At 32.9% G+C, this 24,684-nt stretch overlaps 3 protein-coding genes across 4 annotated transcripts; 2 read left to right on the top strand and 1 right to left on the bottom strand.

The window, feature by feature from the left end:
• Positions 1 to 7,514: 7,514 nt before the first annotated feature.
• Positions 7,515 to 11,282, top strand: LOC106718469. Its single transcript, XM_014512559.2, has 3 exons — positions 7,515 to 7,604; positions 9,243 to 9,424; positions 10,444 to 11,282. The coding sequence occupies exons 1-3, from the start codon at positions 7,602 to 7,604 to the stop codon at positions 10,964 to 10,966; spliced, it is 708 nt and encodes a 235-aa protein (XP_014368045.2). The 5' UTR covers positions 7,515 to 7,601; the 3' UTR covers positions 10,967 to 11,282.
• Positions 11,283 to 13,601: 2,319 nt separating this feature from the next.
• LOC106718366 (N6-adenosine-methyltransferase non-catalytic subunit) lies at positions 13,602 to 16,833 on the top strand. Its single transcript, XM_045681276.1, has 6 exons — positions 13,602 to 13,797; positions 13,889 to 14,053; positions 14,442 to 14,642; positions 15,140 to 15,296; positions 15,785 to 16,094; positions 16,252 to 16,833. The coding sequence occupies exons 1-6, from the start codon at positions 13,732 to 13,734 to the stop codon at positions 16,493 to 16,495; spliced, it is 1,143 nt and encodes a 380-aa protein (XP_045537232.1). The 5' UTR covers positions 13,602 to 13,731; the 3' UTR covers positions 16,496 to 16,833.
• A 2,119-nt stretch (positions 16,834 to 18,952) lies between these two features.
• LOC106718562 (outer mitochondrial transmembrane helix translocase) lies at positions 18,953 to 24,669 on the bottom strand. 2 transcript variants are annotated; one of them, XM_014512687.2, is made up of 8 exons: positions 24,453 to 24,669; positions 23,543 to 23,651; positions 22,869 to 23,013; positions 21,802 to 21,969; positions 21,332 to 21,460; positions 20,912 to 21,051; positions 19,827 to 19,943; positions 18,953 to 19,324 (listed from the first exon to the last, which is right to left on the bottom strand). In XM_014512687.2, exons 1-8 carry the CDS (start codon positions 24,623 to 24,625, stop codon positions 19,163 to 19,165), a joined length of 1,143 nt encoding a protein of 380 aa, XP_014368173.2. In that variant the 5' UTR covers positions 24,626 to 24,669; the 3' UTR covers positions 18,953 to 19,162. The 2 variants fall into 2 exon arrangements, with proteins under 2 accessions (XP_014368173.2, XP_014368175.2); XM_014512689.2 differs by having other exon boundaries at positions 23,543 to 23,639.
• Between the last annotated feature and the right edge of the window lie 15 nt (positions 24,670 to 24,684).

Below are 24,684 nucleotides of genomic sequence, written 5' to 3'. Positions count from 1 at the left end.
TTCAAATTCACTAAAAATTGAGAAATAAAACAAACATTTTAAGAAAAAAAAATAGCCGACTTCAAAACAAAAAAAACTATCTCAAACAAAATGCGCTCAAAAGTAACTTAAAAAAAACAATTTCAAACAAAATTCACTCAAAAGTAACATAAAAAAACAATTTCAAACAAAATGCATTCAAAAGTACCATAAAAACAATCTCAAACAAAATACACTAAAAAGAAACAAAATAATGTCATGAAAACTTCTTTCTTTCTTTCTTCTCTCTTTCAAAAACCCTCTAAACTCTAAAGAAAGTTTTCTTCTTTCTTGTAACATGTCTATATTGTATAATTATTGTAATTTTGGAGTCGGTTTCGGCCTAAGTAGGGACATAAACGTAAGTATGTCTAATACATCTCAAATATAAAATGTCACCTATTTACTTCGGCCGACACCGACTGCGAAATAACAATAATTATACAATATAGACATGTTACAAGAAAGAAGAGAACTTTCTTTAGAGTTTAGAGGGTTTTTGAAAGAGAGAAGAAAGAAAGAAAGAAGTTTTCATGACATTATTTTGTTTCTTTTTAGTGTATTTTGTTTGAGATTGTTTTTATGGTACTTTTGAATGCATTTTGTTTGAAATTGTTTTTTTATGTTACTTTTTTAATTACTGAAGTCATGTTGATTTAGTAAGACTTCGCGCGGAATTAAAAACAAAACTTTCTAAGTAGTTTTCGTGGTCTACATCTATGCCAAATTTAATCGTTGAGCCGTTCAAGAGATACCTAGTAATAAGTATCCATCAAAACTTTTGCATTTATAATATAAACTATCTGTCGCCCACGACTCCTTCCGCATGAAAATATAAAGAAACTTAATTAGTAGCCTATGTGTTCTTCCAAGCTATGTTCTACATCTATGCCAAATTTCAGCGAGATTCATGCAGCCGTTCTGAAGAGACCTTCAAACAAACATTCATCTATATATGTCGCATTTATAATATTAGTAAAATTAATAATTTTTCGACAATAAACAACTGCTCAGGTGACCAATGACAATAAGATACTACTTTTACTATGGTTTACCACAGATAATACAGTAATCCGTTTAAAAAGAAATCTATTTTTTAAAACAAATGCAAACCTCTCTTTATCTGTGACTATTTAAATTATACTTAACTAGCTTTTACCCGCGACTCTGTCTGCGCGGAATAAAAAATAGAAAACGGGGTAAAAATTCTAAGTTCACTAATAAATTCGGTCTAAAAAATCCTATGTCCTTTTCCTGGTTCTAAGCTACCTGCCCACCAATTTTCAGTCAAATCGATTCAGCCGTTCTTGAGTTATAAATGGTGTAACTAACACAACTTTCTTTTATATATATAGATTTGTAGAGTTCATTGCCCTCAGCTTTTATACATTTAAATAAAAAGCTGTACTTGTAAGTTTGTTTAATTAAGGTTTTACGGTCATGATAGCTAACCGCAATAGTAATCTATAACTCACTAACGGTGGTCTGTTTGTACGTGATCTCTGTACAGAATTCTATAATGAGATTTATTAAAATTCGCCATTGTACCGCTCTCAGAGCTATTCGAATCGATTCCAGGAGAAAGTAAATTTGTCGGTCAGGAATAGGTTCGCCATGATTTTTATGCTTTTCAGGATAAGTTTCTTGAATTATGATACAATTGATATATTAAATAGGGAAGCATAAATATACTGCATATAAAATAATTTAAGACCCAAAGAAATTGATCGGAATTAGTTCAGTATTGTTCTTTGAGTGATACTGAATTCTATTGGACATTACAACTACTTCATAGCAAGATAATATTGAAAAATCTTCAAATTTAAACTGTTACGCGTTACGTACGTAACAACTTTGTTAACATGAGGTCAGTAGGGAATATCATTCGATATAAATTTTAGAAAATGTACGGTTAAACTAATCGATGACGATTTAATCAGTCGATGTCTTTATTTTAGTGTAAATGCCAGAGAGATGGACAGTCCTTAAAAAAGTAACGACATATGGCCATTAGTTAAATAGAAAGGGTATTGAAATTTAAGAAAAATTGGTTTTTCCTTAGTCAGATACGCGTTGCCAATATGAGCACTAGATATTTAATTTCGTGAAGAATGTTTTGAAAATATGAACATTAATTTTTATAAGAATTTAATAATATTTTACTGATTTTTAGGATTTCATTTAGCTTGATATAGGTGTGTGGCAATAAATGCTTTTTTTTTTTTGTGAAATTTAGTGTTTTTTGTTTTTGAAATGTGACTTTATGATTTGAATTGAAAAGATTAAAATTGCAACATGACATCATTATAAAAGTAAGCATAAAAATATTAAAATTTTAATAAAGTCAAAGCAACCATAGATTTTATTTTCTTTTTGCTATGTTTTTTGTCTTTGTGCAATTATAGATTATACAAAATGACCTAAATAATAATTATTTAACAGTATTGTGGTTCTACAAGTAATATTTAAGACGATTTTTCCTATTGTTTAATAACCAGATATTGTTAAGTGAATATTTTTTTCAATCGCTTTTTCTCTTCAATTTCTATTAAAATAACTATACGACTGTAAATTTTTAATCTGAGTTATATTTATATTAATGAGCACTTTGTTTTTATAAATATAATAGCTTTAGCCAGCAACTTCATCTGCTCGGAATTAAAAAAAAAAACAAAGTAGCCTATATCGATGGTTTTCTGACGCAACGTCGTATCTCAGAAATCACTACTTTTCAGGAAAGACAAAAAACGTTTTATAATGAAATTTTTAATTTTTTTAACAATTTTTTTTTTCTAATTTTAAAAATATTCAATCTTTTGACAAATTTTTGAGTTAAATATAGTATTAAAAAAATTTAATCATTATTTTTTCTTTTATTTTCTGAGATACGTGTTTGTCGCAGAGAAAAAAACGTAACATACGTGATTGCGTAATATCTTTTTCAAATAAGGAAAAATTATTTTATTTTAAGAACAGATCATTTGCACAGCTTGGACATCTACAGTGAAAGAGGAATTAAAAGTCCAGTAGTTTCATCAAGCACCATTACTACTTCGTGATTTTTACTTTCATTATTATTTCGATCTTTATCTGATATTGTTTTTTCGTTTGTTGAATTTGGCTCTTCGGATGATATATTATTTAACTCTAAAAAATAACAAATTAATTTTTTTAATTTCATGCCAGTGATAGGTTAAAATTGATAATTGTTTAATTTTTTTTTACTTACTTTGATACTTTTTTTCACTATAATAAAAAATGTGTTTTTTAACTATTGTTTATTCACTTTGAATAATAATTCAATTTACTGAGATATTTAAAGTAATAATAAAGTTTTTATTAATAAAATTGGACCAAATAACATTGCTGAGAAAGAACTTGTTTTTTTTTTGTGACTGAGTAGTCACTGTTTGCCTTGAGGAGGCATTTACAGCTTCACCGGGCTTGAGGTGGCCGGGCGCAGATGGCACTTAGCCTAAACCTCGTTTATGAGTAACTGGGCTCGAAGGCTCCCTCAGGAGCCTCGGCTCGGGCTGTTACTTCGTTATTATTACCGGATTGGGAGGTCACCGAGCTCTTAGGTCGCTTCGGTGGACGCTCCATGGAGTGACTGGGCTCAAGGGCCCCCGAGAGGGGACCTCGGCTTGGCCTGTCACTCATTACGCGTTTAGCATTCCGATTCAAGGGTGCCCGAGAGGGCCGAACCTCAGCTTGATCGGTTGCTATTATTAATACAGCTAACATTACTACCACTTCGGAAAGCGTTAGCGCTGGGAGAAGAAGTGGCGGCAGAAACTCCAGCAACGCTTCTACTGTTAATAGGAGAAAAAGAGAGAACTTGTTTATAAATGCGCCATCTTGTATTTCAAGATACGAGGTTGCGCTTGACACATTTTTTTGAACTGAGATACGAGATTGTATTTTTTTAAATAAAAAAAAATTGAATGAATATTTTTATTTATAACTTTACAGATCTATGCGGCTATATTTATTGATTAATTTTCCGATTAAATCTCAAAATCGTCAAAAATCGAGTTACGAGGTTGCGTCAGAAAACCATCGATATGCTATTCTATACCGTTATCTATCAGGATTCCAAATGAAATCCAGATCCATGCAGTAAAACTGTAGTTTTTAATTAAGAAACATCTATTAAAACATATCCATTAGTAAGAAGTAGGATATACTAGCTGTCGCCCGCGACTCCGTCCGTTCGTAATTAAATAAAAAAAAAACTTAATTAGCCTACGTGTTCTTCCAGACTATGTTCTACATCTATGCCAAATTACAACGAGAACCGTTTAGCTGTTCTTGAATTACGTCTAATGACAAACATCCATACATCCAAACATTCGCAATTATAATGTTAGTAAGAAGTAAAATTATTACATTTTGTGGGTCTAGCACGAATATTTGTGACAATCGTCTTCGTAACGTGTTCTTCAATTATGTCAAAATTAGTATGAGATTTTTGGTTTACTTTACGTTCGATTGGAGCGTTGCACAAATTATAACACAAATTTTGTCGACGAATATACGATAGTATTGTCACAACTATTCCTGCTAGGCCCACTTTTATGTTGACTTCTACCTGCCTTTAACGAATGACATGGTTCCCTTAAGAAGGGTTATTTTTCTCGTATATGTACAATTGTGACCTACAACCAAATAAGACCGGTTTTATGTGAGAGGTCATGAGATTGGTTTACTTCCCCAGAGATAATAAAAGTACAGGCAGACGAGTATTGTTTTTTTTTTTTTAATTATACTAGTTTTTTTTCAGTGAAATTGTATATCCGTCACATGTGTCATGCGGGATGGAATGTAGATTCACTATAAAAAAACTAAAGTCATTGATACTCTGTAGTCGCAATTAACCTTGCGTTCATACATATGCAGTGCAATGGTGTTCCTCCAATTATCAGAATTATGAAAACATATCTTACTAATATAATAGTTTGATAGATGTTTGTTTGAAGATATCTCCGCAACGGCTCAACAGATTTTGCTTAAATTTGGCATAGATGTAGAACATAGACAGGAAGAACACATATGCTACTTATTACGTTTTTTAATTCTGCGCGGACGAAGTCGCGGGCAACAGCTAATTGATTATACGCAAAGTTTTCTCAGAGGAAGATGTGACATGTAAAGTCTTTAAATTTTTCTTGCTTTCCGTTTTATTGTCAAGTGAGTGCGACACGAAATAAATGTTTGAATGTGGTAATGAAACATATGTCAACTAGCAAGAGTCCGCTACTTCAGCCGCGTGGAATTAAAAAAAAATCTACTAATAAAAATAGTCTATGTACCCCTGGTATAGTGTAGCTTCCCAGCAGTGAAAGAATTTTCAAATCGGTTTATTGGTTTCGGAGCCTATTCAATGCAAATAAACCATCAAATCTTTCCTCTTTATACGAGTAATACTACTACGTAGCTGTCGCCAGCGACCTCGCCCACGCGGAATTAACAAAAACTATCATGTCTATGTGTTCTTCCAGACTATGTTCTACATCTGTGCCAAATTTCGTCAAAATCCGTTAAGCTGTTCCGGAGATACCTTCAAACAAACAGCCATCCATCTATCCATTCATCTAAGCATTCGCATTTATAATATAAGTAAGAATAGTAAGTATAGATGGTTAATCGAACTCGTTAAATGCAACATAGAATTATAATTGTTTGTTAACTTAGTTAAATCGCTGTCTGTGGGTTAACACCATGAAAATACGATAAGATTAATTAGTCAAACCATAAAATTACATTAATAAAGATATGATGAAAGAATGTTCTGAATTCGTCAACAAATTACTCAATAATAAGAATTTTCTTTACTATTTTCCTTGTTTCGAATATTCAAAGAACATAGAGTAACTAGAAATAGACAAATCTGATTCATTTCTTATCAGTGACTGGAATGTTAGAAATATACCTACTAGGTATGTGTCATTACGGAATATCTAATTTTGTCTTTACTTTAACATAATGTTTAATTATCGTTGTTTATTTCTATAAAATTAACAGCAAAAAAGTATATCTAATGTGAATCTATCTATCTTCTATATATATAAAAGAAAGTCGTGTTAGTTACACTATTTATAACTCAAGAACGGTCGAACTGATTTAGCTGAAAATTGGTGGGCAGGTAGCTTAAAACCAGGAAACGTACGATACGAAAACATAGGATAATTTTTACCCCGTTTTCTATTTTTTTTTTATTCCGCGCGGACGGAGTCGCGGGTAAAAGCTAGTTTTAAATAAAATAGAACAGATTTTAGAATTCAATTCTCCAAGTGGCGCCACTGTCGAATATTAAACATTTGTATACAATATATTTTTAATATAAGTCGTAGGGTACTGGTAACACAATAAAAAAGTTTGATTAAAATTGCTTTGTGCATAAAAATAATGAAAGGTTAATGGACAGCCGAAGAACGTTACCAGACTGATGTATGATATAGATAACATTAGATTCGTTCTAAATCTTGGCACAAGTAGATAACTAAGCTTTTAATACCAACTTAAAACATAAATATATATATACAAATAAAATTTTTGAAGCGTCTTTGACTCAGGGGTTAAGCACTTGACTTGCAATCTGCAGGTGTGTTTTTCGATTTACATATGTACATTTATCCGACGTTCTTACGGTGAAGGAAAACATCGTGATGCAATCTGCACATATCTGAGAAGAAGTTCAATGATATGTGTGAAGTCGACCAACCCGCACTGGGCCAGCGTGGTTGACTATGGCCTAGTCACCAGTCAGTGGGGACGTATAGTGAGCTGATGATGATGAAAAATTTGTACATTACAATATGATCCACAAATACATTACATATTGTAGTTGTTATGAGAAAAAAGTTATAAATCTGATGTTATTTAACAGAAGTATAGGAGATATTACACAATTTGACGACTCAGAACATCGTACGAATGGCTGCGCAGTACACAGTTTTAGGTGTAGGCCGAATTTAAAGGTTAGGGTAGGGGACTGCATAGTCGCCGGCTGGGTCGCGGAAGATTGCGCGAGTGTTCCCGTGTCCCAGCCGCAAGGCGACGTGGAGGTCCCGAGGGGTTTTAGTGGGTATGGCCGAACGTCTTTAGGCGAGTCCCACACTCCCTGCGCCATTGCACTGCCCGGCGTAGGGGTGCGTAACTGCATTTCACCTCATAGAAAAAAAAAAAACAACAAAAGGGGATTGCATAGTACATCAGACGTTGAACAGCCAAAAAGATGCGCGGACAATGATTGCTTAAGGACTTACTTTTTTAAGGAAGATCTCTCTGTAACTGTATTGATCTGTGCAAAAATATGATCTTGTTCGGTTAAATTGAGAAACCCTTTGATTATTTTACAGCTGACATAAAACAATCGTCGTCTGTCGCGGCTTATGTTGTGATTTAGGCGATTAGTGTACTCCCAGCTGATAAACCTTATCAGATACCAGCTTACAAAAGGTCTATATATTGCCGATGTTGGCCAGATGTTATATTAGTTGTTACCATCTAAGAAAGCGTATTCGAGTTTCCAAAGTGTGTGACATCGAATTTATTTCGGTGGAAAAAAAATCCTTTATAAAATGGTAATTATTTTTATTTAAATAGTACTTTTTCATTTACAGTTCTACTTTAATTAATACAACATTTAATTTATACATTTATTCGTCAGTACTAAATTGAAGTCTGAAAATGTTTTTTTTTTCATTTCATTTAACATTATAGTTCCCATCACTTGTTTATTTGTGGTTTTAAATTTATATTTTCTTCGAGAATTAAAGTACCAAATCGATTTAAATTAGTTATAGAGCCCGTAGCAATAATTGCAAGAATGGTCCATTCGATGGTTGCAATACCACGACCACATGACAAGCGTCAACTGAAAGTAATTCTGAGTTTTATCTGAGGGTCTTTGTCGTATAAAATTAGAAACAATAGCTGTTTTTTTTTCTTTTAATTAAGGTTAATATGAGGCCTTATTTATTATTTCCGTATCATAAAAATGTATCACCCCTATTGCTTTAATATTCAATCAATCAGCATGTCTTTATAAATGTAACTTTGTCGTAATTTTCGCATTTAACAAACGGAAATTGCATTATAATGTTTTGTCACTATCAGAATTTGTATCGATGTGTTATCGACTTTGTGGAATCAATACAAGCGAGAAATTAGGTAAAGTAAAGGTCTCCTATTGGTTGAAATTACACTATAATTCATAATCAGTTTTTTTTTTTTTGTTTAAAATTGCTTTGTGCACTTCATCCATACGTCAACTTTAACTGTGTTGAACATCTCCTTACTAATTTCAAATTGAGCTAATTAACATACATCAGCTACATTCCAATAAAAATCCCGTTAAAATCCAGCCATTTTGGAGTTAATCAGAAACAAACACGGATTTCCAGACTGACGAATATTTTAAAACTGACTTTTTATGTATAACGCAAATCATCATGTTCACGAAATGTGATTTGTTTTTTTTTTTTTGTTATTACAAAGGGACACTTCAATTTTATTAATTGTATAGTTACATGATTTATAAATTGCAAGGAAATAATTTCTAAAATGATAGAAAACAATGCACTTGACACTATATTTGCTTTTATAATATTTCTAGTACGTTACTATACTAATATTATGGAAGGAGTAGTTTTGCAACAAAGCATAGATAATATCAGAAAGATTATTGTATTCGATTTACGCACTATATATCTGAATCAACAGCGTTAATTAATTAGAAAATCTTGTGTGTATGAAACTTTAAATATGAAATAATGAAAAAAAAACTTGAGAGGTGTCAAGGGACACCCGGATGGAACGAAGTTCCTTTCAATTAATTAGTGAAGGAACCAATGTTTATTCTATGCCTAAAAAATTTAAGTCTTCACAAGAAGTACATTTTATTTCGTGAATTATGAATTTTCGTTATATATTGTCACGTCGTTGCCATGGTGATATAGCAAAAAGTGTCGTGACAACTTTTCGTAAGAATTTTTTCCGTCTAGCCCCCTTTCACAACGCGCGATAAGGAACTTCGTTCCAAAAATGATCACCACTAGTAACTATCAAAGAATTTTGTTAATCTTCGTAATTTTAAAGAAAGAGCAAAAAAATTAAGAAAAGCAGAAGAGAAAAAGAGATGAATATATGTAATATTTTGACTTCATTTAATTTATGCATTTGAAATTAAACTGTGTTCTAAATTGAACCTTATGTCCTAGATGCTGTGGTACGTTATTGCGGCGTGCGCACTGGCGGTGTCGGTGTCCGGGCACGGTCGTGTGTTGGACCCCCCGTCTCGCGCGTCTGCATGGCGCTTCGGCTTCCCCACGCGGCCAGACTACGACGATGATGGACGAAACTGTGGCGGTTTCTCGCATCAACACGAAGTCACCGGTGGCAAGTGAGTTGCAATATAGACCTTATTCTTTAGATTTTGTGTTACAATATCGCATAGTTAATTGATTTCGCATGTATTTCATTGGTGGGCAAAATGAACTTGGCATAGATTTGGCGAACTATCCAGCCATTGTACAGCAAGGCTAAACCTAAACTAAATCTCACTAACTTCAAGCAAAGTCTGCATTTAATTTTGGTCTCATTTACATTTCTGTGGAGTTACGCTTCGCTACGGTTTCAGTCTGCAGTACACTGTCGTGAAAGTGAACCAGAAATGATGGGAATGAGTTTAGAAAAGTTTGAAAAGAGACCTAGCTTGGATTATTAAGATTTAGTTCGTTCCAACGAATCGTTGAACTGAGCAGCACTCTACTCGATACCATGGAAGGAACTCTGCGTTTTCTCTTCTTTTCCATGAACGCTTCGCTTTATTTTCGTGGCCGTATGCTGCGGGCACTAGAGTTGGACTTACTTCCGCCAGTAACAAATTGAACCAGTTACTTGTCCTCATAAAATACGTTATATTTGTTTTGTATATCATTGGAGCAAACATTTGATAAATTGATACCACTTCAGTGTAATACAGCAACCACATTACATTGTACGAGAGTTGATAGTCATTATAAAATTTAATTTTATAAAAGTTCAGTTCTCAAATTTTTACAATGTTTACATTTTGTATAATATTTATTATTTAATATGTTTTACTGACTTTATCTAAGCATTTTTTTCGATTTAATAGCTACGCTAACATTGTCATTTGAAACGTACCGTATATGGTCCGTTTTGGTATAAATCTACTTATCGTATATCAATATAAAACTACGAACAGCAAACTAGTGTCTTTCACGTTAAAGAGTTTCAAACAAATCAGTCATATAGTGGACACATTACACGCATTTCATTACAAACAGTTATTAATAATGCCACACATGGTGACGTCAAACTAGACTTAAAACAAAGTTATCAAAATTTGGTTCATGTTGTCCGTATTCATACATAATTTGTATTTGTTCCACGTAGATGCGGTATTTGTGGTGACCCGTACGACCAGCCACAGCCAAGAGACCACGAGCTGGGGGGTACATGGGGAGACGGCGTTATCGTGGCAAAGTACACCTCGGGCCAGGTCATTTCAGCCACCGTCGATCTTACTGCATACCATAAAGGTTACTGGCAGTTCAAGATTTGCCCAGACCCGGCGAGGAACGACCAGGCGTGCTTCGACGAGAACATTGTCGAACTTGAATCCGGTGGTACCAAATATTACCCGAAAAGAGACGCGAAATATACGATGACGTACCGTCTACCTAAGGATTTGTACTGCGAACATTGTGTTCTACAATGGCAGTATATTGCTGGGAATAACTGGGGTGTTTGTAAGAATGGTACTACTGGTCTAGGATGTGGGAAACAGGAACAGTTCGGAGCCTGTTCTGACATCAGTATCTCAGTACCATTGGAGAACGCTGAGAACAAGCCCGCCTCATATTACCAAAGACTAGGCTACCTGGACGTCCAAGGTGAGACTAGCACCAGAAAATGAACAGCACTTAATTAAAGTCTTTACCTTAGCAGTATGCACGGACTGGGGTTGGTTGTATTAATTTATTTTTAAATTTATATTTATTATTATTTTTTAAGAAAATATTTATGTAAATACATGAAAAAAATGTAAATATGTAGATTTGAATAACTAATTTGATTGCTTTTTTACTAACGAGCTTTTAACATTCATCTATACTTTTTCATTGAACTTATTTTGTTTGTTAAAAACGTAGTAATTATACGTAATGTTCAATTTTATTTCGTTAATACCTTTATTACGCTAATATGTTGCAAAATTTCTATGAAGAAGTATGATGGAAAAAATTATTGGGATGCAGTAAAAAATTAATATGAGCGTAAATACGCGTTCAACTTCGGTTCGTGTCGGTGTGTTTGATGTCAAAACATTTTAATAATAAAAAAATATAAAACATATTGTCTTTGATTGTACTAAATAAGCCGACATAAGCCACGGCTTAGCCAAAAAGATTGTCCGATTAGATTCCTTTAATCCTGCAAATAATTTAACTATAACAATTTCAAAGTTGATTGTTACCATTTATCAGTCAAGGATTTTCACACGGTCATTAATTTCTGTATTTTGCTTTATTTGAAGACTAGCTGTTGCCCGCGACTCCATCCGCGCGGAATTAAAAAAAAAACTTAATAAATAGCCTATGTGTTCTTCCAGACTATATTCTATAACTGTACCAAATTTCATCAAGATCCGTTCAGCCGTTCCGGCGTTACCTTCAAACAAACATCCATACATCTAAACATTCGCATTTATAATATTAGTAAGATTCCATTTCTATTTCGTCCACTATTCAAGATTAAAGGTTATAATACTGATAGTGTTTAGTAACAATGTATAATCCTAGCTTTATCTATTATTATCTGCTTTCTATTAACTGATTATTAAAGTAAATATTAAATTTTCCGCAACATAAAAGCTAACAATTAACAATGTTAATAACACGCAGTGATGACACACACTTATAGAAAGACTAGCTGTCACCCGCGACTCCGTGCGCGCTGAATAAAAAAAACTATTAGTAGCCTATGTGTTCTTCCAAATTATATTCTACATCCATGTCAAACTTCCCACCCATCCAAACTTTTGTATTTATAATGTTAATAAGATTATGGATCATTACAAGTTTTTTTTTTTTCGAAACAATCTAAGGAAACATATTTTTGTGCAAATGGAAACACAAAATAAGATTTAAATTATTCCGTGACTTAAATGGTTACTTAGTTAATTCGCAATTAAAAAGTATGCATGAACTAACACCAGGGCTTTTTAGCTATTTTTTAGCCAAAATATGTAAGACTGAGTAACTGAAATGCTTTTAACTATAAAATGTGTTCTGAAATACCGTGTCTACGAAAACAAGTATTTTAAAATTCGAATTATTTGAATTAAATATATAAACTTTTTGTATTAGTTGCTTTCATGTGTGGCACCTTTCCCTTTCACAGTTCTTCTTCAACTGCTGGATAAAGTTAGGCCAAGGCCGAAAGTTCGCGTCGGACCACCACGACCCGAAGATAAACCAAATATTAAAAGCAATAAACATAAAAGAAAACGTAAAGGAAAAAAGAATAAACCACGCAAAAGAAAAAAGGTATTAAAAGAATTTTGTTCGTTATTTAACGTTAATCAACATCATTATCTGCTTTTTTGTCTTTTTTTTAAACTGGTTTTTTTTTTTCAGATCTAGCTTATGCTTCACGCTTACGTTAAAGGAAGAAAGTAACCATTAAACTAAACCATACTATGTTTTATTATATAAATAATACAAAATGAACGAAATATATATCACATTGGACATGAAAAACAAAGCCACAGGAAGAAACGAAATATTAATCAAGTGAAAGTAATGTGTGTAGCGTTTAATATAATGTATAAACACAGATACCACAGATAATACAATGCTACACATTATAACGTAAGTTTACGAAAAAAGAGAACTTTTATCAAAATTTTGTAGACAAAAACAAATGTTGCCAGCTGGAAAGGTCCAGATATTCAATGATTTATGTAAAAATGTTTATGATCAATCTGATTATTATCAATCAATTACTGGCATTACATCAGAACAGATGGTACTTAACACCAATTTTACACAATTATTTACAAACCTCTACTGGTTTATTTATTTTTTATCAACACTTCATCTAATTCGTAATAAAAGTTTAATTTAAATGCTGTTTCATTTATTATTCTTGCATGTCTTCTAAAAATACAAACAGAAGAAAAAACGTAACAACAGACCTGTATATTTTTTATTTGGATGTGGCGTTAGATTATTACGATAAACAAACATTTAACAATAACCTCGCACCCCGGCGGGGAATCAAACCTCAGTCTCAACAAACACAAGTTAGACTTCAACAAACAAGAAAAACAAGTTGTACCATAAAGGCATGCTTTGTTTAACTCTATCTTGGATTTTTGTTAATGTTAATGTTAAATATGCTTGTAGTTTTGACTATCCCTATAATCTTACAAAAAAAAAATGTGTATTGTCCATTGAATTTAAAATTCATACTTGTTTGTTTTCTCAGTTTTGTAAATGATAACCGTACCGGTTTTTAATCTTACAGGGGAACTGTCATGGTTGTATCTGTCACTATTATTTCATTTGTTTTTTGTTTTCGACACTTTTCGATGAAAAAATAAAAGTATTTTTAAGAAAAAATTGTAATTTTACGTGCACGGCTAGACTTTAAGAATTACCGTAAATATATGAACCTAAAATGAGTGAAAAACTTAAAGAACTAAGAGAGAGATCCCAAAAGAGGAAGAAGTTGCTTGCGCAAGCGGTAAGTGTTTGCTATTTTAATAACCTAAGTTTTTTTTTATATTCTTAAATACAACATGTACAGAATCATTTTTTGTCTAAAATAACCACAGCTCGGTGTATCTAGTGTGAGTGAGTTAAGGCATGCGCTAGGAGCATCCTTGGATGCGTTTCCAAAGAAACAGGCTGTAGCAGATTACACTGCGGAAGGGAGTGAAAAGCCTGTCGCCAAGGAACCAGATAGCCTAGTTTACACCGACTCCTCTACATTCTTAAAGGTTAGTGAATATTTTTTGACTTATTATTTATATCATTTAAAAAAAAAATCTAAGGAAAAGATGTTAGTATATCATTATAGCTCAATAAGGATAGATAATGCAGTTCATGAATTAATTGTAATTCTGCAGTGTATCTCCATACATATCTGCAATTACGACTGCTTTGTTATTATAGTTAATTTTGGCCGCTTGCATGTTTGCCACCTTATTAAATTAAAAGATGGCAACTCAAGTGGTAGCTTCATTTTCTCACTGTATGTGAGATGTGTGTTTAAAAATATATGACAAAGTCTGTCTGCTAACATGAATCATTCAAAAAGTTTTTTTATTTAGAGAAATTACAGAACAAAGAGATATAACAAAAAAATTATAAGCTTTATACTTCCAGGGCACACAATCATCAAACCCTCATAATGATTATTGCCAGCACTTTGTTGATACGGGCCAGAGGCCACAAAACTTCATCAGGGATGTGGGGCTCGCGGACCGCTTTGAGGAGTATCCCAAACTTCGCGAGCTCATTAAATTAAAAGATGACCTAATAGCAAGAACTGCTACACCACCTATGTACTTAAGATGTGATCTCAAGGTAAGGTTATATATACTATTTTTGGGTAAATCAGCTTTTGATATTCAATGTTGCATTTAATACATAATCTTAATGATTATCACATTGTGATTGTCTTCTAGCAATTTCTTCATTAGCTCAATTAGTCAAACAACAAAAGCAGAAATGTCAAACTGAATTTTGTAGAGGGCCATATATTAAGTTTTGAATTCGTACGAGGGCCAGATTTAAAAAAAAATGAACTGAATTATTGTAATTTTATTAATTAAATTAGAATAGAATGAAATCTAAATGCTCTAAACATGTTTCTTCTTTCTGTGCGGGCCGTATCTTTGACATGACTTAAATATAGTATACCATAAAGTTTTGGTCAAAAAGTCTCTTTTGAAATGTAATTGAACAACCATAAACATAGACTGGAAGAACACATAGGCATTGTGTTATTTTTTAATTCCGCGCGGATGAAGTCGAAGAACGACGGTTAGTAATTTATGAAAATAGTAATTTTGTGTGCGTAGACGTTTGACCTGAAGCAGATGGGGTGTAAGTTCGATGTGGTGCTGGTGGAGCCGCCGTTAGGTGCAGGTTGGCGTTGGCAAGACGTGCTGGCACTTGACCTACAGCAAATAGCACAGCCAAGGTGTTTCATCTTCCTGTGGTGCGGCAGCTCTGAAGGTACATCAACATTCTCACTTCTCAAACCTAGTGATAACTATGTTATTGTTGATTCAACCACTTTTTACTGTTATATTTGAAAATATTTGACTGCTACTCATAAAGTTATCTTTTAATTAAGTTCTCACTAATATTATAAACTAGCTTTTGCCCGCGACTCCGTCCGCGCGGAAAAAAAAAAAATAGAAAACGGGGTAAAAATTATCCTATGTCCGTTTCCTGGTTCTAAGCTACCTGCCCACCAATTTTCAGTCAAATCGATTCAGCCGGTCTTGAGTTATAAATGGTGTAACTAACACAACTTTCTTTTATATATATAGATGCAAAACTTTAGATGTATGGATATTTGTTAAGTCTTAACTCAAGAATGGCTAAATGAATCTGGATGTAATTGGAGTAGAGATAGGTTACAGTCTGGGATAGCACATAGGACATACAAAAATTAAGGTCTTTTTTTTAATTCAAACCAAAGTTATGCTTTGCAACAGGTTTAGATATGGGCAGAGAATGTCTAAAGAAATGGGGTTTTCGTCGTTGCGAAGATATCTGCTGGATAAAGACCAACATAAAGAATCCCGGGCACTCAAAGAACTTGGAACACAATGCTGTTTTCCAACGGACAAAGGAGCACTGCCTCATGGGTATCAAGGGTACAGTACGAAGGTCTGTGGACGGAGACTTTATACACGCTAATGTTGATATCGACCTCATCATATCAGAAGATCCAGAGTTTGGTAGCACAGAGAAGCCTATTGAAATCTTTCATATCATGGAACACTTTTGTTTAGGACGGAGAAGGTAAATTGTTATTTTATCGAGTGATCTGCTACTTGTATGTGCTAAAGAATATAAAATTTAATTCATTCAACTTTAATTTATATAAAATGACTGCAGCGGTAAGAAAGTCTGTTTTATATCACCTCATTCTCTTTAAAAAGGATATACTTTTTCATAGGGTTCATCTTTTTGGCCGGGACTCAACAATCCGTCCCGGCTGGGTGACAATTGGTCACGAGCTAACCAACTCCAACTTCAATGCGGAACTGTATGCAGCCAACTTCACAGAGGGCCGTGAGAGCACTGGTTGTACAGAGCGCATCGAGGCGCTCCGCCCCAAGAGCCCTCCAGCTGCTGGCAAGCCCCGCACCAGGGCCAGGAATGCCTTCAGAGCTCGTCCACGCGGCAGACCTAATGTATAGAACTTAAAGATCCTAATTTGAAGAGGATCTTAAAGAAGTGTTATTGTAATTCTGCTCAGTTTTGTGTGTGAAAAAACATATTAATACATAGCGAATTAGCGCGAAAGCGTGTGAATTAACATATTTAATATCAAATGTGACAAAGGATAATAAGTCTGGCCAATTTAAAGCAATGCAATAGTGAATGTGACGTGACTAATATATTATTAACAGTGACATAGGATTCATTATGACATAGGATTACATCTGTTTTTATGTAAGTGACAACAGTTTTAAAGGTAAGTGACATAATTAGTAAACAGTGACATAGTTAAATTACTTTCAACACAAACGACCATCTTGACATATAGTTTTGCTTGTACTGTATTAAGTGAATATATTTTTTTTTTACCGTCTTAAACTTTATATTGATTACAATTAATGTATAAATGACTTTAAAAATAATTACATTTATGTATTTTATGATATAATTTCTACATTATGTAGTTTCTATATTCTAATATTATTAATTGAATTAAATACATTTTTAATTTCGTACAAATATGAAAGATGCAAAAATATTGTTAATCATTTATAAAAATTCAATAAGTATTAAATATTTTTTTTTATAAAAATTAAAATGTTTTGCATTTTTTTTAACCTTATCCTTAGGTTTATAAAAATTAAACTTCTGCCAATAGATATGTTTTAAAAAAAACATAAATTATTTTTTTTTCTATAACTACATAGTTTTAATTAATTTAATTAGTTAAAAAGGAGACAAATAAAGACCAAAAAAACCTTAATAAATCACTTTATTTGATAAAATTATTTACAAACACCAACACACTTTTGAATTAAATTCCATCAGCAACGAATCTCATTTGACGCTTGCGAATGAAAATTAATCAATTTTATCGCGAAAAATATAACAAATTGAAAATCAACAAGGATTTTAAAGTACAAATAAAAAGCACAGAAATCACACTTTATTTGCTTCACTAACCAGTGAAAAAATTGTAGATTTTGAGCAAATTAGTTGAAATATATTTGAAGCTTGTACTATTTCTAATTTTCTTGTACATTAATTTCGATACTCAATAAATTTTACTATATTTTTGGTAATAATTTTTCTTTTAACACACTTTCAATTCAAAGCTTTTTTTTAAATTTTAAATATTTCAATGGTACTACGATTTTCACTTAACACCAATCAATGATATTTAACTTTGTGAATTTGTATTTTTTTAATATAATTTTAATTTTAAGTAATGAGGTTATATACAATATTACATGAAATACAACAACTATACAAAAAAAAAAAACATTCTACAAAATTATACAAATAAATGAACACAACCGTAACCAAAAATATTAAAACAAATTTTTTTGTTAGAGAAATACAATACATTCCTAAATACTAATTTCCAACTAATTTTCAAAATAATAAAAAAAAAACCAACCAACATTATATAGTACAATAAATTTTATATTCAATAGTTCCAGAATATTCTGTAATTAGAGTGAAGTTGACAATTTAAAACTATTATTAAACTATTTTTAGTGACGTCATCGGACTAAAGTTTCTCGTTGCACACAAGCTGCAATGTCTAGAACCTATAATATTACCTAAAATGTTGAAGCATGTTTCTAAAAACATATTAAATGCGTACAATTTTGATATTATCACAAAAAAAAACTTCTAAAAGGTTTAATTAATTGTGACAAAAAATACACATTTCATAGTAAAGATAATGGTTTTTAGACAGATCGGGAATATTTTATTCAAAATCTCAAATATTCAATTACTATTGTCCTTCTAATAATTGTTTAACTTTGGTTTCCACTGTCTTAACACTGGTATAAATACATGTTGGCCACGGAAGAAAGCTAAAGCGTTCCCGTGGCGCCCGCCATAATGCGTTAGAGGGCAGTCAGGTTTTAGTGGGTATTCCGGTCACCTTCTGTGGCCGGCGAGTCCCACACTCCCTACGCCATTGCACAGCCCGGCGTAGGCGTGCGTAAACGCATTTCCTGACTTTAAAAAAAAAAAAAAAAAAATGGTATAAATACATGTTAAGACATTTTTATTTTGTTTACTAATACGTCTGTTAGAACTCTGGTATAGTATATCTTTTTATTTTGGACAAAGTTTCACACTAAAATATATATCTACAAAATAACAATCTGTTTGCCGTCAACAAGTTTTTGTATTTTTACCAAATTTACACACATTTTATTGATAAATACTACTTGTTTGCATTAATATTTTTTTGATAGCTGTAACAAGATGGATTACATAGAAAGTTAAACGACAAAGTTGCATTGGTTATTATTATTGCATTCAAATGTTTAAAAAAAAACGAAGAAAAATGAAATTGAATAGCAAAAAAATTAAAAATTGAAAAGCGGAAAAATTTTTAAGATTTTTTTTTGTATGGATAGAAAAAGAAAGAAGAATGTATATTAATTTTTTAAATAAAAGGCAGAAAAAAAAGTAAATTTAATACAGAAACTGTAAATATTAACACCAAATGCAATACACAAATGTAACATCTGTGTTACTCAAAAACCGGGCACAGCCATGTGCTAATCTTGTCTATAATGTGTCCTAAACCTAGACAAATTGTAACCCTAGGTACACAGAGGCCATAGATAAGCAGTGGCCCTAGGTACATAGCCCTAGGTCTAGTCTAGCTCTATCCGCATGCTAGCCGCCAGCGTGCCGCACTGTATTTTAGATTCCTTCAGTTTATTAAGAGACAGTCTCATATCTTCCATTGTAATGGGTCTTACTGCATCTACATATTCCTCGTCTGAATCTGAATTTGATGTTCTGTTTGTTGTACTCTGGAAATTAAATATATTATGGAATGTATTAAACCTTACAGTTTCAAGAAAAGGCTGTATCAAAAATCAAAGAAATTATAAATGCGAATGTTTGGATGTATGTATGGATGGATGTTTCTTGCTAGGTATCTCCAAAATGGCTGCATAAATCTCAATGAAATTAGATATAAATGTATAACACACAGGCTACATAGTGTCAAGTTCCCGTGAGATAAGTTTAATTAACATATTTACTGGAAAACTCCGCAATGGTTTAAAAAAAAAATCTTATAGAAATTTTGCACAGATATAGAACATAGTCTCCAATAACATTACAGATAATTTTGCACTTTTTTTTAATACTGTACAGACAAAATCATGTGCAAAAGCTAGTGGTTATTTAAAAAAAAGCTTGTGTGTTCTTCCAGACTATGTTCTACATTATGCCAAATTTCATCAAGATTTATTAAGCCGTTCCGGAGATACCTTCAAACAAACAAACATCCATCCATCCATAATTTACCTGGTCTGAATCCCGGGCTAGTTCTCGCACGCGGTATACTGCAGCCTGACGACACAGCTCGTGCAGGTCAGAGCCTGAGAAGCCCTCAGTAGCACTCGCCAGCCTCCGGTAGTCAATCTGAATATTGTATATGTGTTAATAGTAATAACTATAACATATATCTCGTACGAATTAACTGTGCATTTCTGTGACGTCATTCGGAGAGTAGCGTTTGCAAAAAAAAATAGAATTATGTTAAAAAATATAAATTGTAAATTTTTTTATGTTATATTCATGTCATAATACTAGATCATTTTACTCATGTCGTTTAGCTTGATATTAAAGAGACGACAAAAATGATGGCGGTAGATTTTTCATTGCGGTTACATTTTTGATAGTCTAAGATCATTTTTAAAGCAAATAATCAACAGAAACAGTAATAACAGGGGATAAACTGTAGATTGTAGACAATTAAAACGCGCAACGGTAACAAAGATGCTATAAATGCGGGAGAGAAGTGCACAGTTGATTCATACTAGTTATAATGTATGTTTTCAGATATTTTAGTGGCTTTTAACTTCTTGCAATCGCTGCACAAAACATAATATTAGGGGGTATGAGGGGGGGACTGCGCAGCGTAGACTTTAGGTCGCTAAGATATTTTAAAAGACTAATACTGGATGTATGTGGACGGTGTTGCAGTATCGGTGTACATTTTACATTGATGAAGGAAAACATCATGAAACAACCTGCACATATCTGAAAAGTAATTCAAAAGATATTGCCGAGTAACTCATAACTTGGATAGGTTCTGAACTTCTTCGTTGTACATATATCTATGACAATATTGTATGTAATCTTAGATTTGTTATATCACACTAGCTTTTACCCGCGACTCCGTCCGCGCGGAATAAAAAAAAATGCACACAAGATAAAAAAGTTCCTATGTCCGTCTCCTAGTTCTAAGCTACCTCCCCATCAATTTTCACCTAAATCAGTTCGACCGATCTTGAGTTATAAATAGTGTAACTAACATGACTTTCTTTTATATATATAAATATAAGATGTGACTTGTTTATTTGTGTGTATGTTTGTGTGTCACTAACGTCATTAGCAACAGGTTCAGATCGCAGTATAAGCTGCAGGATGCGCTCCCGCTGCTGCTCGCTGGGCATAGGTACATGGAAGGTGGCGGGCATACGGCGCTGGATCGCCTTGTCCAGGTCTTGAGGACGATTTGTAGCACCTGATACAAGATAGTGACATGAAGTATACCACAACATGTAAAACTTGTTCAAATACAACATTTTGAACCATAGACAAATTGATTTTTAAGCTAAAATTTAGTCCTAAATATTTCTAGGATTTTTTTTTATAAAAGTCAATTTTCACAAAATTAATGAAACATCTTCATTCAACTTTTCTCTGGTTATTTTATTTCTTAGATCGGAAGGAGATATATGAAGTAGTGTTGCAATATCAAAGGCGATTGTGGCGCCCTCAAGCTAGATAGATAATTAGCTCACCCATTATGATGACGGTGCAGTTATTGTCTGTGATGAGACCGTCCCACAACGACATGAACTGTGTCTTCATCATGGCTGTCGCCTCGTGGTCGTGCTGCGTGCGCGTGCGCAGGAATGATTCGATCTCGTCTAACAATATGCCAAAAAATTATGACTTTGGTTCGAAATATATCTCAGAGAACTACACTAAATATGATAATCAACAAATTATTCTTTAACTTTAAATCTGAAAAACTGGATAGACTATAATAGTAATATTAATAAAAAAATATATAATAATTTCTATCTCTACATATATATTAATAAAATTGAAATGTCTGTATGTTATGACTTTTTTCAGCGTTGACCAAGTCGGGAGCGATAACTAGTATGTAAATATAGTATGTAAACTAGTATGTATATATATATATAATAAGCAATAAATTGGTGAACTTGATAATGCTAGTTAACAAAGGGTTGTTTCCACTCACCTATGAAGACAATACACGGCTGCAGTTTAACCGCAAGACTGAAGACGGCAGCTGCCAACTTCTGTGTTTCACCGTACCACTTGTCAGTCAGTAGAGATACGTCCAGGTTTATGAAGCTCATGTTAGCCTCCTTAGCGGTGGCCTTCGCAATTAGAGTTTTACCACAACCTTGAATATACAAGTGATAATAGTTGAAGATTAAAAAAAAAATAATTAAAACTGACTGTTGCTCTATAATCTATAAAATAATACGAATTGAACAACACCTAACTTATCAAAATTAATTCAGTTCTTTAGGCTACAGTATGTTATAATAGATTGGATGTACATACAAACCCACATACGTAAAAACATACATATATCCTGGTGAACATTACACACTTGTCAGCTGACTAATTATAGTTAATTTAGCACATCCTATGTATACAATACAACACAATAAAACCACTATCATGTAAGTTTTCATCACATGACTCCAAAAATATATATATATATATATATATTTCATATTCAATAGGCTTTACCACAATCCCACCTGATGTTAAGTGACGATGTGGTCTAAAGATGGTATGCTTAGTAAATACCTATTCACTCTACTCTTGAAGGCCTCCGAAATATTTGGACAGTAAATGTCGCAACAAAACAAATTTACTATGAGAACTAACATTTAGTATAAATTGAAAACACCAGAATGTCAGCCAAAAATGCTTTTTATACCATTATTAAAATGTAAATAGAATAAATATAAACGTAAATAGTTATATTTACATTAAAATTGCATAAAGCTCAAATAATTACTTCATTCTGTTGTTAACTTCCCGCGCCATTCTATTACTTTTTTTTACCTATCTTTTTCTAATACAAAAGGCAAAGATCTTGGTGGCCAGTATGCCACCTCTTTGGAATCAATCTCAATTAATATTATAGTGTATAATTATTTTACTCATTACTGGCAGCAAAATTATTTAAAAAAAAAACTAAACAAATTCCACTCACAATTTAAAAGTTATTAATGTCTTAAGCTTAAAAAGATACTGTATTAGAGTATAAATTGTCTTAATGTGTACCTGGAGGTCCATGTAATAGCACTCCTTTAGGCGGCTGTGTAAGTCTGCTATCAGCAAAGAGTTCTCGTTTCTGTATGGGCAGAATTACAGTCTCACGGAGTTCTTGAATCAAGTGATCCAACCCAGCTATGTCCTTCCAGTTAACCTGAATAGTTACAAAACAATTTAATACCAGTTTTGTTCTTTTTTATAAGAGAAGGAAATTTTTATAGCAAACTAGTGGTGGGAACACCAAGGTGATTAACAACACACCCATGTACATATGCAACATCAAAGGAACTACAGATATGTTGCCCGCCTTTAAGGAAATGGTATGCTAACTTCTTGAAGATGCCTAAGTCATAATTGAATTGGAAATAGCGTCGAGGACAGATTGTTCCACAATGCAGACATCTGCATGGACTTGGACATCCATGAGTGTTGTTGATGACATTGGTGTTCCCATCACTCATTTACCTTCTACTCTTAAAAGCTTCTCTATCCCTAGGTGACAAAGGCTATATTCATTATTAGATTTTTCATATGCAAAAGTTAGTAATTAATAAAAATAATATAGATATTGTATATCCACATGAGTTATCCGAAACCTCTTTTAACAGCCAGAATTACATGTGTAGTTCTTCCTGTGTTTTTTAACAATTGGAAACATGAACTAGGTGGCAGTATAAACTTACATTAATCTCATCAGGTACAACAAGCTGAGAGGCGATGATCATCTCATGGTCCGTCAGTTTGTCCAGCGCCACTGAATGCTTGCCGCCCAACCCCGCTCTGGAAGACATCCTTCACACATGCAACAGCTACAGTGACTGTCTTACAATGTAACTTATGTCACAGTATTTTTATTATACTAGGCATTATTTGTAGCATATATCTGATTGAGTTGTTAAACTACTAAATTGCAATTCTTATGAGCTCACTATACATCCCCAGCAAGGGGCTTGGAGCCTACCCCAAGTTAGGGGTAACTAAGCCAAGATCAACAATGCTGGCCCAGTGCGGGTTGGTTATTCTTATGATTGCATCATATTAAAAACAAACAAAATATAGAAACCAGATATATGTATATAGTATAGGTGCAAATTATAACATTAGAGGTGCTAATTTTACATTGGCTAAAATCATGTGCATTTTGTTTAATTCAGTAATATCTTACATAACATACATAGTAATTGCAACTTAGACAATTGAGTATTTATCTATGAGACAGATTTAAAATTAGACCGAAACTAAAAATATCTTATTGCAATCTCTTTGTTCTAAAACAATGTTGTTAATTTTTTTTTATACTAATGTGTTAATTACAAGATTTTAAATGTAATACTTTTCCATTAATGTTAGCATCTCAAATACTCATGGTTAGCTCAGCCAAAGAGTTATTTTTTGTCAATTCAAGAGAATTTTGTTATTGCACAAGCTTCAAATATAATTGCTAAAGTGTAAGCTTTTAGTAGTCACAATTTGTTAAACATAAAATGTGGACATTATTAATTCATAATACATTTATTCAATTAAATCTCCAAGAATAGGAAAAGGCGCAAATTTTAAAACGAATGAAAAGAGGTTACCACGATCAATACATACTTGCGTAACTGTTCACGGGCTCGCTCCTCAGCTTTCTTCCGACTTTTCGACGTTGGGTCTATCTGGTTCACAAGCCATTTTATAGAAAAATATGTGACGGCTGATACAAAAGCAACACGAATAGCCATTTGAAAGACATCGTTTCTGGTGAATGCTGAACCTTCCACCATCATGCCTTATGCAAAATTATTAAAAAAATGAAGAAAAGGCGTTTGTAAGTTTGTAAGTTCAA

The sequence above is a fragment of the Papilio machaon genome, chromosome 15, assembly GCF_912999745.1.
Source record: "Papilio machaon chromosome 15, ilPapMach1.1, whole genome shotgun sequence".
NCBI lineage: Eukaryota > Metazoa > Arthropoda > Insecta > Lepidoptera > Papilionidae > Papilio > Papilio machaon.
Note: the sequence above shows the minus strand (reverse complement) of the source record. Positions and strands in the feature narration are given on the sequence as shown.

Excerpts from the sequence above, each read along its gene's own strand:
- LOC106718469 (XM_014512559.2), top strand. Across the intron at positions 9,425-10,443 it reads CACGAAGTCACCGGTGGCAA|ATGCGGTATTTGTGGTGACC; the intron begins GTGAGTTGCAAT and ends TGTTCCACGTAG.
- LOC106718366 (XM_045681276.1), top strand. The coding sequence starts at position 13,732 with ATGAGTGAAAAACTTAAAGAACTAAGAGAGAGATCCCAAAAGAGGAAG. Across the intron at positions 14,643-15,139 it reads ACTTAAGATGTGATCTCAAG|ACGTTTGACCTGAAGCAGAT; the intron begins GTAAGGTTATAT and ends TTGTGTGCGTAG. Across the intron at positions 16,095-16,251 it reads TTTTGTTTAGGACGGAGAAG|GGTTCATCTTTTTGGCCGGG; the intron begins GTAAATTGTTAT and ends ACTTTTTCATAG.
- LOC106718562 (XM_014512687.2), bottom strand. The coding sequence starts at position 24,625 with ATGATGGTGGAAGGTTCAGCATTCACCAGAAACGATGTCTTTCAAATG. Across the intron at positions 21,052-21,331 it reads CTGCACCGTCATCATAATGG|GTGCTACAAATCGTCCTCAA; the intron begins GTGAGCTAATTA and ends ATCTTGTATCAG. Across the intron at positions 19,944-20,911 it reads CTGAACCTGTTGCTAATGAC|ATTGACTACCGGAGGCTGGC; the intron begins GTTAGTGACACA and ends TACAATATTCAG.